General features: G+C 43.6%; 1 protein-coding gene across 1 annotated transcript in view; it reads right to left on the bottom strand.

Moving 5' to 3' along the window:
• Positions 1–17,520, bottom strand: part of CATSPERB (cation channel sperm associated auxiliary subunit beta) — a gene marked incomplete at both ends in the record, with an annotated part of 72,058 nt that overhangs the window by 19,836 nt on the left and 34,702 nt on the right. Inside the window, 7 exons of the mRNA XM_084240336.1 lie at positions 1,448–1,602; positions 4,185–4,336; positions 8,023–8,167; positions 10,168–10,320; positions 15,479–15,637; positions 16,045–16,091; positions 16,354–16,420. Coding sequence (XP_084096462.1) covers positions 1,448–1,602; positions 4,185–4,336; positions 8,023–8,167; positions 10,168–10,320; positions 15,479–15,637; positions 16,045–16,091; positions 16,354–16,420 — 878 coding nt within the window. The remainder of the gene's footprint in view (positions 1–1,447; positions 1,603–4,184; positions 4,337–8,022; positions 8,168–10,167; positions 10,321–15,478; positions 15,638–16,044; positions 16,092–16,353; positions 16,421–17,520) is intronic.

Genomic DNA, 17,520 nt, shown 5'->3' with positions numbered 1-17,520 from the left:
ATGGTAGAAAATGTTATGCATGTTATGCATATTAAAAGACTAATTATTAATTCATTAAGGTACTAGCCATCATGATTTCAAGTGTTTTGTTTTTATTTATCTATGTTTTAAGAAATTTCTATCATGAACACATACTTTATAATCAAGAAAAACAATCTACTTTAAAAATGCTCAACTAGGATATCCATAAATGAAAATAGATCTTGACACAGACCTGATTCCCTTCATAAAAATTAACTCAAAATGGATCATAGACTTAAATATAAAATGCAAAACTTTAAAATTCCTAAAAAGTAATATAGGAGGAAATCTAGATATGCCTGGGTGTAGTGATGACTTTATATACAAACCAAAGGCACAATCCCAGATATAAAAATATTGATAAGCCATACTTTATAAAGTTAAAAACTTCTGCCTGGTGACTCACCCAGCAGGCCCCTGCAGACCCTGTGGCGTCCTGGTCTGGGACCTGAAAGTAACCCCACCGCTGCAGGCCCCCCCAGACTTCAACAGGGTTGACACCGAGGAGATTCGTGCTACATTGAACAGGAAGTGGCTGGAGAGAGGACCCTGGGGATTGTGGCCTGGGCTGGGGAACACCAGTGGGAGGGCTGTCCTGGAGAGGCCTGGAGGCTGGTAGAGGAAACTCCTTTGAAAGAGGGGGAAACCTAGCGGAAGAGCTGGGATGCTCCCCACAGGCTGCCCCCTGGTAAAAATAACAGCAGAGCGGGCATTCTGACCTGCACTCCCAGGAGCTTACATTGTACGGAGCACTTAGAGCGCAGGGACCACTGGGTCTAGCATCCCACGCCCCAGAAAGGAGCGAAATCAGGGATGCCACAAACACAAGCCAGCCCTGCCCCAACTCACCCACACCAACAGCTGCCAAATGGCCAGCGATTCCACTCGTAGATGGAAGAACTCAAAGGGCACAAAAACACTAATTTGAAAGGACACAGGCATGCCCATGTTCTCTGCAGCAAATTTACAAAAGTCAAGTGATGGAAGCAACCGAAGTGTCTGACCACAGATGAGTGGATCAGCAAGATGTGACACGTGTACCTGATGTAATACTACTCAGCTATAAAAAGAGATGAACTCTGCTCTGCCAGTCAGACAGACGTGTTTGTCTGTTGGATACAGGAGAACGTCCTGAGTGAACACCGTGGAGAGGCAGCAGCTGGGCGAGCCCAGAACTTTCTGAATGCGCAGGATGGCAAGCCCACATTTCTGCAGCTGGTCTGATGGTGCTGATCTAACTGGCCCATGATTCTCAAATCAGGGCAGGGTACAAGACGCCGTGGCATTTATAAACGTGTCCGGCTTGTGGGGTGTCAAAAGAAGACCTACTCTATTGAGTAAAAATTATTCCAAAAAGCAAGCTCAAACTTTAGACTCTAGAAACCAGCATGTTGTCTAAATAAGCAGAAGGCAGATCAGTAACTACCCAGAGTGTAACATTTTCCCCAGATGAATGTAGTCGAATTTGCTGGTGTGTATTTTGTCCTTGGGTGCATTCACTGGTACGTAGGCGTAGAAGATCATTTTGTTGGAGGTGAGGTACTGCGGAGCGAGTGCAGTCTCGAAGCCCATGTCAGGAGCCTGGGACAGAAAGGGGAGAAAAGAGAAGCAACTTCGACTATGTGACATTTCAGCTCTTTGGCATTTCGGAGTGAGAATAACAGGTCGGATGCAGCTCACATCCAAGTGCTACTGCCCTGTATCCAAGGCACACCTGTGTGTGCGCGAGGGGAAATGCACTTTTTTCCTGAGTAGGAGCAAAAGAAATTCTGGAGAGTAAGACTCTGGAGACGTTTCCTATGGTCTCTGCAGGAGGCTGGAGGGAAGGGGAGACGGGACGTGTGTGTGTGTGTGTGTGTGTGTGTGTGTGTGTGTGTGTTTCCAGGTGTGTGTGTATGAGGGGCGGGGGCTGCTGGAGGTCGGGACCGTAGAAACAGGCTCTCTTTTGGAGTTCCAGTCAGGGGAGGGCGGCCCAGTGCCTCTCCTACTTGAAATCTGCGGCTGAGGCCTCCTGCTAGTGTCTCAGCACGACCGTCCCCGCCCTGACTTTGGCGACACAGGCCTTTCTCAGGCTTTGCCGTCAACAAGGGTAGTTCGGCCCAGGTTTCTGACCCTCAGGTCTTGTTTTCCAAACACTGTTCTCTGATCCTGTTCAGCGCTGGGAACCTGCAGGGCCCGAAGAGAGGTGGGGCCAGTCCCCGCCAGCTCCAACGCTGGAGTTGCCTTTGCTGCTGGGGCAAGAGGGGTGGGTGTAGTGGTGCAGACCCGCTGGGCACAGACATCAGATGGTGCCTCCCAGCCCCACTGATGGTCGTGCCTCCCCCCTCGTCTCTTAAATTTGGGAACCTCTGAAAAGAGGAGAAAATAGGAAATAGATGCAAGAAGAGCAAATGTGGGGCTGAACAGATGGCTTCAGGACTCTTGAAGATTACTGAAAAGACTGAAAGTACGTGGGATTTGGTCCCGCCTTCTAGCCTGGGGCAGCAAGGATAGCTTACACAGAGGGTATGTGCGCCCAGTGACAGGGTTTGGTGACTGACAGCACAGGCCCTGGGACCAGTTGCTTGGATAGATTCCTGATTCCAAGAACTAACTAGTGGTCTGTGTAATTTTGGGTAAATTAATCAGCCTCATGGCGCCTCCTTTTTTCATCAGTAAAATGAGGCTAAACAGAAAGATTAAGAGCCCAGAGGAGTGTCTGGCACACAGTGAGGCTCAAAGAAGGCTGGGCCTTATTTTTATCCAGAGAGGGTGCATGCATAGTCTGTTTGGGAGGAGGGAGGTGATAACATTGGGGGTGAGTTCCTCAAAATTGTCCTGAGTATAAAACCCCCAACAGTCTTTGATTTTAACAATTTAAACACTCACATAAGAGAGCGAAGACATTGTCTGTGAACTTTGAAGCTGGTGAAAACTTGAGGTAACTGGTTTTTGGTTAGTTGTGTCTGAGCAGATTCTACACCACAGACTGGCACACACGGGGGTCACAAGGAGGACCCCAACTCGCTCATGAGTGACTCAGGTAGGGGGGCTAACACCATACTCTCAATGCAGTCTTGGGCTGGCGATCTGGAATGATCTACTAAGAATAGATTCACCTTTTGTTCTATTTCTTTCAGGCCAAAGGACAGATTTTATTAGCTCCAGTCAAAGCAACCTGCTTGATTCTCACTGATACGGTGACATGAGTCCATTGTCATAGCCCTGTGCCCTATTATGAGCTCCTTTGGCACATCTAGCTCGACAGTGGTACACTGCACATTAAAAATACTAGCAACAGGGGCCTCCCTGGTGGCGCAGCGGTTGAGCGCTGGGTTGCGAAGCTGCCCGCAGCCTCTGCAGCGCCGGTTCGATCCCCGGCTGCTCCCCGGCCACCGGAGGAGGGTCCCCCATGGCGCGCAGACCTCGCCTGCCGCCCGCTGCTCCCCTCAGCAGTGTACTTCGGTCCTTCTGCCTGCTCTGCTTCCCGCTCTGGCTCTGGTGAATTCTCTCACCCTCCCGCGCTTCTGACTGTGCTTATATAAATAAATAAATCTTTAAAAAAAAATACTAGCAACATCTGTATGCGGTATCATCTATGAAGAGAATAAATTCTTCCTATGTTAGCATTATAACCAAGGGGGCAGACTGAATGTGAAAAAAAAGAACTTCAGGTTTACTCAAGGTCACTCTTGAGAGATAGAGAATCATTCCAGATCGCCAGCCCAAGACTGAGTTGAGAGTACGGTGTTAGCCCCCTTATCTGAGTCACTCATGAGCGAGTTGGGGTCCTCCTTGTGACCTCCGTGTGGGCCAGTCTGTGGTGTAGACTCTGCTCAGACACAACTAACCAAAAACCAGTTACCTCAAGTTTTCACAAGCCCACAAAGACCCTGGGTTGGGAGTAGTGGGTCTAGCTTGGCATCTCAGATGGTGTTTTGCTTGAAGATATTTGTAGGAGGATATCTGGGGTGGCGTTAACTTTACATAGCTCTGTATGGGACTTAGAAGAAGGTTTTGGAGGTGTTCTCTGCTACATGGAAGTTTTTCCTTTAGTTAAATAAAGTGCGGAAAAATGAATTTGCGCCCAGAAGAATATTTTCCCCACTTCCCCTTTCATTCTGCGGGTGGAGTGTGGCATCTACTCTCAACACAAGGCTATTTCAATGCGTTAGATCACTGACCTGGCCAAAAAAACCTTTTGTATCTCCAAAGGCTAGTGTATTTCCAACTTCAAAACGCTCTGGAGTCAGTTTATGTATAAACGCCATGTGGTCATAGTATAATGTGAAAATCTTATCGGGAATAGATCCCAGCTCAGTATATCTTTTTATTCCTATTAGGAAAGAAACAGATGTTTTTCTGTTAGTGACAGAATACAACTGGGACGCTCTTGATACCATACCTTGTGGAAACGCCTTCACTGGAAATGAGGGCGGGGGCTGGGCTCAGAGAACCCGGTGACACACACGTTAGTCTTCGTTAGGCCCCTGTTGCTGCAAAAGGTTAAAAATATCCCAGGCTCCAGTTCATTACAGACCTGTGTGCTAAAGCAGGCGAAGGACAGAGTGAGGGGTTGCTTCATCAAGAGATCCAGAAGGAAAGAGGTCAGCTACCCCTGGGAGAGGTTTCTCTTCCTAATACCAGTCAAGCAGGCCCCTGAACAGGCAGAAGATGGTGAGCAAATAACCCCCAGGAAGGAAAGGACAATATCCATGGAGACCAGCAGGTCATCAGCACTAGGTCTGATATGTCGAATCACATTTGTGTCCCGTGTCTCCTGCCTTAGAGCATCACGTTGGGAGGTACCGACAGTGACGGAGAAGTGCAGCGATATCACTTACCAGCAGATACTGCTCCAGAGAGAGCGTGAGGTCCTGGCCCGAAGAGATCCGGGTGAAAGCTCAGGTCTCAGGATGGAAAGGCTGATTTCCACACACATCCGTCCCCAGCCCTCCCTGTCCGCTCCCCTGCCCCTCAAACTTGAGATGCGGCATGATTCTCCCATCTCTTGCCATACCCAGAGCTCTCATCCAGCTGGAGGATTGTCAGTCCATTGTTGTGTGGGTGATCCGCAAACTTAAATTTCTCATCTCCTTATTTTCTTTTAATGTCAGGCTTATGCACATGTAACTGCCTGCTACCTACAGACCCACGTCGGTCATACAGCTCGGACGGAACGCCTCGCCCTCACACAAACCCCCTCCAGCCTCAGCCATCCTCATCTCTAGCAAGGGCAGCAGGGCCACTGCACTATTCCTGAGGCTCCATCCACAGCCCTGGAGGCGTTCTTAATCCTTCCTCTCCTATCCTGTATCTAATCCGTCAGCAAATCCTATTAACATCAGCCTCCCATGCACATGCACTCCAACCACTTCTCATCCCTTCCACCACGAGCTCCCTGCACAAGACGACAGGACATATGTGTAGGAGACTCTTATAAGAAGAAATCCTATGACCCGCTGTCTGTGAGCTAGAGCCCTGGACGCTTGGGAACCAGGGCTGCCGATGGCTTGACTCCCAGGCAGGGGCCAAAGGTCTGATACCCGGAGGCCACTGGTGTCAGGCCCGGAGGAGAAGATACCCTAACTGGGCAGGCGGGCAGGATGACAAAGGGGTGAGAATTCCTGCTTTCTCCACATTTTATTTTGCTAAGGTGGTCGTGGGACTGGCTGATGCCCACCTCACTGGGGAGGTCAATTTACTGACCCCTCTGATTGGAATGCTAATCTCATACAGAAACTCTCTCTCTCACACACACATTCAAAAATAATGTATAAGCTGGGCGTGCCTTCGCCCAATCAGGCGGACACATAAAATTAACCACTATAATTGCTAAGAATCAACTTGCCATAAACGAAGATACACTTTTAACACTCGATGTAGCTTATAGTCACGGTCCACCAGGGGGCACTGGTGGCATAGTGGTCACCTGGCGAGCGCTCTGTCTCAGCTCTTCATAATGTCATCTCTAATGGAGTTTCCTGAATCGCGAGTGCAATACATGTCGAGCGTTATTGCTGCTTAAAACGCCTTCAAAAACATCACATCACAATGTAATGTTATTGCGGGTGCAGCAGGAGAGGAAAGCAAAGTGGCGGGGCATTTATTTCTCAATAAAGCAAATGTCACTGGGAGAATTGTCACCATTTCGTATTTTCTTATAGAACAGGTTCCAATTATTTTATAGGGCCTGAGAAAAGAGGAAACCCACAAATAAATGAAATTGCATTCTATTTTACTACTTCTGCTGGTGCGCATCAAGGACACAATATTGAAGCCCAAGTAACCAAGATTTTTGAAGTCATATCAGAAACTTTTAGGAGGCTTGTTTAAAATCATCTCAGAGACTCACAAGATCAGAAGAAATTTGTCTGAAGCTAGACAGTCAAGAATGTTTAATAAAATTGTTAAGAATGCTGACAATGTTAAAAACAAACAAACAAAAATCAGCCTCACTCTTGACTTGGAGACAGTATTTTTCCTAATCTGGTTGGATCTAATCAGATATCACCAACTATACTCCAGTCTCCAAAGTCACCCTAGCACGTGTGAAAGTGCTACTCCAGCACTGCTGGGCGAGACTATAATTTCTGAAGATAGGTCTCCCTTTCTACATAAAGTTATTGAATTGTGATTTTATTTTTTGTACAATTACTAGCTTCATTAGTTGATAAGATGAACCAAAAAATGTGTATGAAAATGATAAAACTCTCTGAAGAAAACGTAGAAGTAAATCTTCACCATCTTAGATTAGTCAATGGTTTCCTAGAAGTGACTGTAGCAGCTACCTGCCTCCCCTGCTCCCCTCCAGCCACGTGGTGGGGAGCCGTGCACATGTTCCTGGAGCAGTTGCTTATGGGACCCCGTCCTCCAAATGTTGGGGGTCTGTGCTTTGATTGCTGGTTGCTGCTTCTGATCACAGAGGTGCAGACAAAGATAAGGGTGACCGTTATTGTTGCACCCGCAGCCCCCCCTTTTATTGTAAGTAACCAACTTACAACTTTGTCTGAAGCAACTTTCAGGGAACTAAAAAGGTCTAGGCCCTAATACCCTTTTCTTTTCCCCCTTTTGGGAGCCAGACATTAAAGGTTAGGATATTTGAGCCATTATTAAAAAGACAGGAGATAACAAATGTTGGCAATGTCGTGGAGAAAAGGGAGCCCTTATGCACTGCTGGTAGGAACATAAATTGGTGTAGCCAAATATAGAGATTCCTCAAAAAATTAAAAATAGAACCACCATATGATCCAATACATACGCTTCTGGATATCTAGCTCAAGGAAATCAAATCACTCTTTCAAAGAGATAGCTGCATGCCCATGTTCATTGAAGCATTAGTCACTATAGCAAAGACAGGGGGACATGTCTGAGTGTGTGTCTGAGTGTGTGTGTGTTAATCATCCATTAAAAAAAGAGGAAACTTTGCCATTTATAGCAACAACATGGATGAATCTTGAGGACAACATGTTAAACAAATCAGACAGAGAAGACAAATACTTCAAGACCTCACTTATAAGTGGAATCTATTTTAAAAAGTCAAACTGAACTAGATCACAACATGGATGCATCTCGAGGCTATTCTGCTAAGTGAAAGAATCCATCCGCCACCCGACAGATACTGTAGGATTCCACTCACAGGAGGTGCCCAGAGTCTTCATACTCAGCGGCAGAAAACAGGATGGTGGGTGTCAGAGACTGAGGAGCGGGGATGGGGCTCTCTTGCTCACAGGGTGTAGAGTTTCGGGTTTACAAAATAAAAAGATTTGGCTAGTGGTGGTGGTGGCAGAACACTTTGGATGTACTTACTGCCACCAAACTTCACAATCAAAATGGCTAAGATGGTACCTTTATAAATATTGTTACCACAACAGGTTTTTAAAATCCATAATCCCTAAGAGGTTTGAGACCTAGGATTAGTTGAAGATTCGGATTGGATTAATATGGCAGATTTTTTTTCCCCCATAGATTTAATCCCTGGTTCACATGCAATATTCGTACCAATAAAAGTAAATTTCCTACCTGCCTTCGTGAGGTAAACCTTTCCACGTTTGGAAACAAAAATAATATCTGAAGAATAAAAGCTATGACAAGTGTGTATGATGGTATCGTCGTGAAAGTCAGCTAACAGTTCAAAAGTGTTGCCGCCATCAGTTGAAAGCCAGACCTGAGGAAACAAAGGTAACACCTCATTCGAGTGGCCATGGAACAGCCAGCAACTACCTAGCAGCCTAAGCATCTACCTACAGAAGTCGTGCAGTGTGGTCTTTTCTATGCTTCTCTCTCTCTCTCTTTTTCACTTGCACACACGCACACTCACACACACTCACACACGCGTGCGCACGCACACACACACACACAACCCTTACCTACTTGGTCTACTCTTCGTTTTCTTCCTAGAGTTGCATGACCGTGTACACAGCAGAGCCTTGGGAATGCACAGTGTGTGTGATGAATGTATAAAAGAACAAAGTTACTCCCATAATCTCCCAAATGGGGTCCCCTTGTTCATAAAAATGGGTGCGGTTCTGGTATATCTGGATATGGGGGAAGAGTTTACCCCACTGATATGAGACTTTCTGTTCTAGGCATCTGGAAAATATGTGAAAACATGTTTTCTGTGAAAGCTTCCCTTGCCACTTACAAGTCTGCGATCCGGTATCTTAGCATATCCTCGAAGTGTCTCTGTTTGCTCATCTTTCAGTAAGAGTTGTTCAAAGATACATCAGCTCAGGTATTGGAGGAATACTTCTCGATACCTCTTTCAATAGCCTAAGTCTTCTTTAAATGAGGATTTCTGAATTTTAGATGTCTTTTTATAAATTGAATTTAAGAAGTTATACCTGAAAATAGGCAGGACTTTGAATATTAGGATTCTAGTGTGTCTCAGTGTTGGTCTCTGGAGTTTCCTTAATTGGAATTTTTTTTTGAGCTTCTTTAACCCACATGTCCATTTCTTCCAATTTGGAGAGTCTGGGGCCCTTATTTCTTTAAAGAAGTTTTCTGCCCCTCTCCCTCTTCTTCTAGAACCACCCCCCTCGCATAACACGTGTGCAGAGCTCCTTTCAATAACACCACACAGGACTCTCTTCACTTGTTTCCGTTCATTTTCCTATTTGCTCCTCTGATTCAATATCAAATAATCTCTCTTCAAGTCTGCTGCCTTTTCCTCTGTCGATCAAGTCTGCAGTTCAACTCCCTGGTGAGTTTTTCAATTCAGTTCTATTTTTCAGCCCCAGAATTTCTTTTTGTTGATCTTCTCAATTTATTCATGCATTATTTTCCATCGTAATTACAATTTTTAACAGTTTTTTTTCTTAATCAGACAGCTCAGAGATCTGCATTTCCTTAGGGTCATCTTCTGGATTTTATTTTGTTTCTTTATAGGGCCACGTTTCCCTGTTTCTTTGTACGCCTTGTGACGGCTTATTGTTGTTTTAAATCTTCAGCATTTGATTTAACAACCACTTCTCCCAGTCTGTGGGCTGGGTTCACGTAGATCTTGTCTGATCGGGCCAGTGGGACGTTGCAGATGTCTGAAATCTTTTGAGATGTGTCTTCTTTGGCTGGTGCTATGCTCCTCGTTATCTCGGTTCCCTGAGCAGCTAATCTATTCTTCTTCTCAGAAACCATTAAGCCCTTGTTGCCCTGTCATCTGCCCGCTGCAATGATCATATCTATTTTCAGCAGTTTGCAAACAAAGCTTCCAGTTAGGTGAAACAGACTCCAGGCTGCCAGACAGTCCATGGTCTGGCCAGAATAGTGGACACACAACCTCTCTAGACAACCAGTGCACAGATCCTCTCCCCTCTTACCTAGATGTAGAAATACTACTTTTGGAGTTTCTCCCCCACCCCTCTCTTCTGCATTGATTTTCCCTCTCTGTCAAGTAATTCTCATCAGCATATAATTCTTCCTATCTGGAAAAAAAAAACCTTTTATTGACCACCCTCATCCTTCAGACTATGCCCTGTTTCGTTGCTCCACGTTTCAGCGAAACTTTCCAAAACACACGTGTGTATTCACTGTCTCTAACCCCAGCTCGCACTCTCTCTTGAGCAGACTTTCCACCTCCCCGTCCATGAGAGTGACTCTCTTCTTGATGAACAACTGCTCAGCGTCAAGTGAATGGCATGCACCTGTGCGGGGTGTGACTTCCGTGCTCACCTGATTGCCGTACACATACAGGAAATGACTCCGTGGATGGAATACCATTCCAGCAGGGGAAGTGAAGGATGGAGGAAATAAGAAGATTGGAAACTTTTGTACCAAAGTTGGTTTGTGATCTTTTAGAATTTTCACATGGACTGTGGTATGTTTCTAGAAACAGATAAACAAAGCATGAACAAATTATAAGAACTTTTTCATTACTATTACTAGCCAATGTTACAATTTTTAGTTTCCTGTTATTTGACTCTTGACTAAGATAGGGATATACCCATCAACTCAGTGTAGAAGTGAAAGATTAGGGATCATCAATATCTCTTCACTCTGCCTCCGTCCCCACCCCTCATGCATACATAGTCATGTTGTATTCATGTTGAAAATCAAGTAATAGGGCCTCCCGGGAGGCGCAGGGGTTGAGCGCTGGGTTGCGAAGCTGCCCGCAGCCTCTGCAGCGCCGGTTCGATCCCCGGCTGCTCCCCGGCCACCGGAGGAGGATCCCACATGGGGCGCAGACCTCTCCTGCTGTGCCCGCTGCTCCCCTCAGCAGTGTACTTCGGTCCTTCTGCCTGCTCTGCTCCCCGCTCTGGCTCTAGTGAATCTTCTCACCCTCCCGCACTTCTGATTGTACCCAGTGCTTGTATAAACAAACAAATAAACAAACAAATAAATAAAAAATACATGCCTCTTTAATAAAAAAAAAAGACAATCTTAGTGGGCCTCCCTGGTGGTGCAGGGGTTAAAGACAGCACTATCAAGCTATCACCAGCCACTGTAGCACCAGTTCGATCCCCAGCCAGCCTGGAAGCTGCCTCACATGGGGTTGCAGACCTCTCCTGTCTCACCCGCTGCTCCCCTCAGCAGTGTCCTTCGGTCCTTCTGCCTGCTCTGCTCCCCGCTCTGGCTCTGGTGAATTCTCTCACCCTCCCGCGCTTCTGACTGTACCCAGTGCTTGTATAAATAAATAAATAAGCAAATCTTTTTAAAAAAATAAATAAATAAAAAAGAAAATGAAGTAATAGGTGATTAAATAATTTGTCCAAGTTTCTATAAGAAAGGGCATGTGGAGATTTATTACTTTTACTATTATTTATTACTTTGCTGGTATTATTGTCAAGCTTTATTGCTAATTACTATTTATTAAAACTGAACTAGGCAGACAGACTCTGATGCCAATGCCCATAATTATTGCTCCAAACTTCTTTCGAAAGTGTGCGGGTACATGTGGCCATAGTCCAGTTCTACTGGATCACGATCTTTTTTTTTTTTTTTTTAAGAGGCATGTGTTTTTATTTATTTATTCGTTTGTTTGTTTTTTTGTTTGTTTGTTTATACATGCACTGGGTACAGTCAGAAGCGCGGGAGGGTGAAAGAATTCACCAGAGCCAGAGCGGGGAGCAGAGCAGGCAGACTGACGGAGGACCCTGCTGAGGGGAGCAGCGGGCGGCAGGAGAGGTCTGCGCACCATGTGGGACCCTCCTCCGGTGGCCGGGGAGCAGCCGGGGATCGAACCGGCGCCTCAGAGGCTGCAGGCAGCTTCGCAACCCAGCACTCAACCGCTGCGCCACCGGGGAGGCCCTGGATCACGATCTTGAAGGGGATCAATGTACACCTCACGTTATGCCACTTTGGTGTAAGCTGAAGATATTTGAGGTTCACTGGAGGCAGGGGAAAAGGCTTTTCCTTATTTGACTAACAGCAGCAGCTTCTGGTAACTAGGGCTGTCATGAATTCCTCCTCAGGGGAGAGTTACAACCAGAAGGAAGAATTCAAATCCAACCTACTCCAGACCTTCTCCTTCAAGGCAGAGTTATGGTCCTGGTGGAGAAGGGCAGACCATTACTACCTGCATACACACACACAGTCATAAACATTTTACCTCCTGTTTGTTTTCCTGAAAACATTTTTTTCTTTCCAAAAAGTCATCTGATACCCCTAAGTGTAGTGGGTTGTAAGTCCCACCTCTTGGAGTTACTCGTCGCTGACTTTCGTGTGTGTGTGTGTGTGTGTGTGTGTGTGTTGTGTGAACTACATAAAGAAACCATTTTCTTGGGCCTCCCTGGTGGCACAAGGGGTTAAGACACAACTTATGAGGCTGTCCGCAGCCACTGCAGCACAAGTTCGATCCCCGGCCAGGGAGAAACCCACATGGTGCAGCAGACCTCTCCTGTCTCCCCACTGCGCCCCTCAGCAGTGGATTTCAGTCAGTCTGCCTGTTCTGCTTCCCACTCTGTCTCTGGTGAGTCCTCTGACCCTCCACCCCTCTGGTCTGTACCCCAGTTCTTGTATGCATAAATAAATAAATCTTTTTTAAAAAAACCCATTTTGACAATACCAAACACGTTCTATGAAGCCATTATTACACTAATACCAAAACCGAATAAGGACAACACAAAAAAGGAAAACTACAGGCCAATCTCCCTAATGAACACTGATGCAAAAATCCTCAATAAAATTTTAGCTATCAGAATCCAACAATGTATCCATAAGATAATTCACCACGACCAAGTTGGATTCATTCCAGGGGCACAAGGATGGTTTAACATCCAAAAATCAATCAACGTTATCCAACACATCAACAAAAAGAAATATAAAAACCATATGATAATATCAATAGATGCTGAGAAAGCTTTCGACAAAGTGCAACACCCATTCATGATAAAAGCACTTGAAATTCTTGGGATACAAGGAACATACCTCAACATCATAAAGGCCATATATGACAAGCCAACAGCCAGTATCATTCTCAATGGTGAAAAGCTGAAAGCAATTCCATTAAGATCTGGAACAAGACAAGGATGTCCACTCTCACCACTGCTTTTCAATATAATACTGGAAGTCCTAGCCAGGGCAATAAGACAAGAGAAAGACATCCAAGGAATCCAAATAGGAAAAGAAGAAGTCAAACTATCACTATTTGCAGATGATATGATAATATACATAGAGAACCCCAAAATCTCCACAGAAAAACTAATTCAACTCATCAATCAATTCAGTAAAGTGGCAGGATACAAAATCAACACGCAAAAGTCAGTAGCCTTCCTATACACAAACAATAAATCTGAAGAAGAAGAAATCAAAAAAACCATCCCTTTTATTATCGAAACAAAAAAAATCAAATATTTGGGAATAAATCTAACAAAAGAGGTAAAGGACCTATACAAAGAAAACTATAAAACACTGTTAAAAGAAATAGAAGAAGACACAAAGAAATGGAGAGACATCCCCTGCTCATGGATTGGAAGAATAAACATTATTAAAATGGCCATCCTTCCAAAAGCAATATACAGATTCAATGCTATTCCAATCAAAATCTCAATGGCATTCTTCAAAGAAATAGAACAATTATTGATGAAATTCATATGGAATCACCAAAAACCCCGAATAGCCAAAGCTCTACTGAAAAAAAAAGAAGGAAATGGAGACATCACACTCCCAGACTTCAAACTATACTACAAAGCCATAATCATCAAAACTGCATGGTATTGGAACAAGAACAGACATACAGACCAATGGAATCAAATAGAAAATCCAGAAATAAACCCACAGATTTATGGTCAACTAATCTTTGACAAAGGAGCAAAGACTATGCATTGGAGCAAAGAAAGTTTGTTCAATAAATGGTGCTGGGAAAACTGGGTCGCTACATGCAAAAGAATGAAGCTTGACCACTACCTCACACCATGCACAAAAACCAACTCAAAATGGATTAAAGAACTAGACATAAGACCTGAAACCATAAAATACATAGAAGGAAATATAGGCGAAACACTACGGGATTTGCACATCAAAGACATCTTTACAGACACATCACCCAAAGCAGTGATAGTGAAGACAAAGATAAACAGCTGGGACTACATCAAATTAAAGAGCTTCTGCACAGCAAAAGAGACAATAACAAAAACAAAGAGAAACCCCACCAACTGGGAGAACATTTTTGCACCCAACACTAATGATAAAGGACTGATCACAAAAATCTGCAAAGAGCTGATGAGACTCAGCAACAACAAAGAAAATAATCCAGTCAAAAAATGGGCAGAAGAGCTAAAAAGAAACTTCTCTGAAGAGGAAATGCAATGGCCAACAGACATATGAAAAAATGTTCAACATCCCTTGTCATCAGGGAAATGCAAATCAAAACTACCATGAGATACCATCTCACACCAGTGAGAATGGCACATATTAAAAAAACTAGCAACAACAAATGTTGGCGAGGGTGTGGAGAAAAAGGAACTCTTCTGCACTGCTGGTGGGAGTGCAAACTGGTCTAACCACTGTGGAGAGCTGTGTGGAGATTTCTGGACCTACTAAACATAGAGCTTCCATAGGATCCAGCAATTCCACTCCTAGGTATTTACCCAAAGGACACAGAAACATCAATTCCAAAGAGCACCTGCACCCCTATGTTTATAGCAGCACTGTTTACAATAGCTAAGCTTTGGAAACAACCCAAATGCCCAAAAATAGATGACTGGATCAAGAAGATGTGGTCCATATATACCATGGAATATTACTCAGCATTCAAAAAAGATAAACACATGCAATTTGCAGCAACATGGATGGCGCTGGAAGGGATCATGCTCAGCGAAATAAGCCAGAGAGAAAAAGAAAAATACCGGATGGTCTCACTCATAGCAGGAATCTAGAGAACTTAAATAAGGGACCAGGAAAATGAATATAAGAAAGTGAAAATCAAAATCAACAGAAAACTATGAACCAGAGACACTTTTTTGGGGGGTGGGGGGCGGGAGGGGAAGGATTGGGGTCAGAATGGGGCATTTGCAATTGTATGGGGGAATATAAAAATAAAATTTATTATTTAAAAAAAAAACCCATTTTCTTATCTCCTGTTCATCTGTTGTTTTCCAATTTAATTTGCAGGGCTGTAATTGCTGAATCTAAAAGTGCAGAGGAAAATTTTTTTTCTCCCCTAAAAGGATTAGAATAGGGTTAAGAATTTTTTAATGGCTCTAAGACAATAAATTCACAGCTAGGATTAACAATCTTTGGAACACAAAACATATAATCTGTGACAATTTAGTTTCTTTTTTTTTTCATTTTATCTAACCATTCATGGAAACTTAAATTTATGTAGACCAAACTCAGCTTATATTCTCCCAAATAGCATCACATTTTCCATTTTCATCAAACGGAATGACAAGCAGTGACAAGAAATCTCTAAGTGTCTTTAATTATTAACTGTAAATAATTTTGTTTGAGCTGATTTTATCAACCTCTATTGCCAAAGATAACAAGAACTTAGAAATAACTTTTGATAAGGTAAATTCTCACTGTTTTACTGTGCAATCATCACCTGGAGGGGGTCACTGTAGAGGTATACTCCAGTGTTAAGCTCTTGGTCAAAAAGAAATGTTATCACAGTGGAAGGAGAGGTTTTCGTTTGTCTTGAAAGGTGAGGTAAGCAAGGATACCATGCAAGAAATGGTTCATTACTATAAAAACAAGAGTGCGCCTACAAAAAGAGAAATGAAAAGTCAATGCTGTTCTTGAAATATAAGTTCTAACTAATTTTCTTAGATAAATTCATTAAATAAACGAATGAACAATTGTGTTGTCCTGGCTAAGCATAAATAATAGTTTTAGGTCTTTAAAGCCTGTGTTTCTATTCTGAAGACTGTGAAGGATTGTGAGTCTAGAAAACACTGCAAAGCATCTCTTTTTGGCATGGATTATTTTTCTAGAACCATCAAATTAACATAATTAGGTAATTACCATTAAAGCCAAATAGAGGTTCGGTTGGGAGTCAGAGTGGTGGCTAAGCCTCTCAGTCTATGGACTTGCCATCTGGCAGAGTAACAGCAGTCCGTGAAATCATGCACAACGAAATGTGTTACCTTTTAAAAATCTTTAATACCGTACCTCACTCAGAGTCATGTTTCTCTCAAAGGTGATAGTAACATAATCAACTGTAAAAAATGAAGGTCTGAAATTACAAACAGCATCTATACTTCTAAACACATTCATTTTCTTGCACTTATAACAGGGTGTGGTTTAAATTAATTTTTGATTGTCTCAAATTTAAATTAATTTTTGCCCTCAGCTTTAGGCCATAAACTTCTACAAAGTAAACCTGCTTGTATGTTTTATTTTATTTTAGTTTTAAGTTATTTTATTGAAGTTATATATGCTCTCCTGAAAAAAGCCTGTTAATATTTAATTGAAATTTACCTTCAAAGTGCTCTCTGTTAGCAAAACATTTTTCATTATACCACAATTTTCCTTTGACATAGTCAGCCTAGATAGAAAAACAAAAATATCAGTCAGTCGGTATGTAGACTTCAGATATAAAGTAGAAAAACACTAAGAAAATTTAACGCTCAATAGTTTAGAAATGCGAGGCAAATAGAGAAAAAAATTGCATGCAAATAAAAGGTTGTAGAAGGAGAACATAATACAAGACTGTGCTTTTTGAACAACACACAAAAAGGAATACAAAGAAATTTCACTGAATTAACACACGTCAGTGGAGCATCTCCAGTGTATGAACTGCCTTTCTGAAGCTATTGAAGCTTAACCTTTCATCACAGATGCCATGGGTTGCCAGTTCATCTCTTATTCTTCCTGAACTGCAGTGAGGCTTACAGAGTTTTCATAGAAGTGTGACAGCAGACAGGAGGACCAGGAAGACAGCCACCAAAACACAGGTTTTGAGAAATAAGCCATAAGAGAGAGAAGCCTCCAAGAAAGTGAGATTTTAGAGGTTGGATATTAATTATATCCAAGAGTTTGAGATGTTTTTGTCACAGGAAGATTCTGACTTTTTTTTTTAAAGATTTATTTATATATACAAGAGCTGGGGTACAGGCCAGAGGCCTGGGGGTGAGAGGATTCACCAGAGACAGAGCGGGGAGCAGAACAGGCAGATGGACCGAAAGCACTGCTGAGGGGAGCAGCGGGTGCGAAAGGAGAGGTCTGCTGTGTCATGCGGGTTTCTCCCTGGCCAGCTGGGGATCGAACCCACTCTGCAGAGGCTGCAGACAGCTCCACAGCGCTGTGCTCAACCCGCTGCACCGCCGGGGATGCTCAAGATTCTGACTTTTAAATTACTGTCAAGGGGCTTCTCTGGTGGCACAAGGGGTTAAGTCTCCGCACTATGAAGCTATCCACATCTCTGCAGCCTAAGTTTGATCCTAGGCCAGGGAGCTGCTCCCCTCAGCAGTGTGTTTCAGTAGAACTGCCTGTTCTGCTCCCCACTCTGTCTCTGTTGGATCCTCTCACCCTCCAGTACCTCTGGCCTGCACCCCAGCTCTTGTATGCATAAATAAATAAAATAAATAAATAAAATAAAAATAAATTACCATTGAGACACAGTAAGGCCTTTCCACATTTTAAAAG

This window comes from Talpa europaea, assembly GCF_964194135.1.
Source record: "Talpa europaea genome assembly, chromosome: 8".
NCBI classification, from domain to species: Eukaryota; Metazoa; Chordata; class Mammalia; order Eulipotyphla; family Talpidae; genus Talpa; species Talpa europaea.
This window is presented reverse-complemented; position numbering and strand designations above follow the sequence as displayed.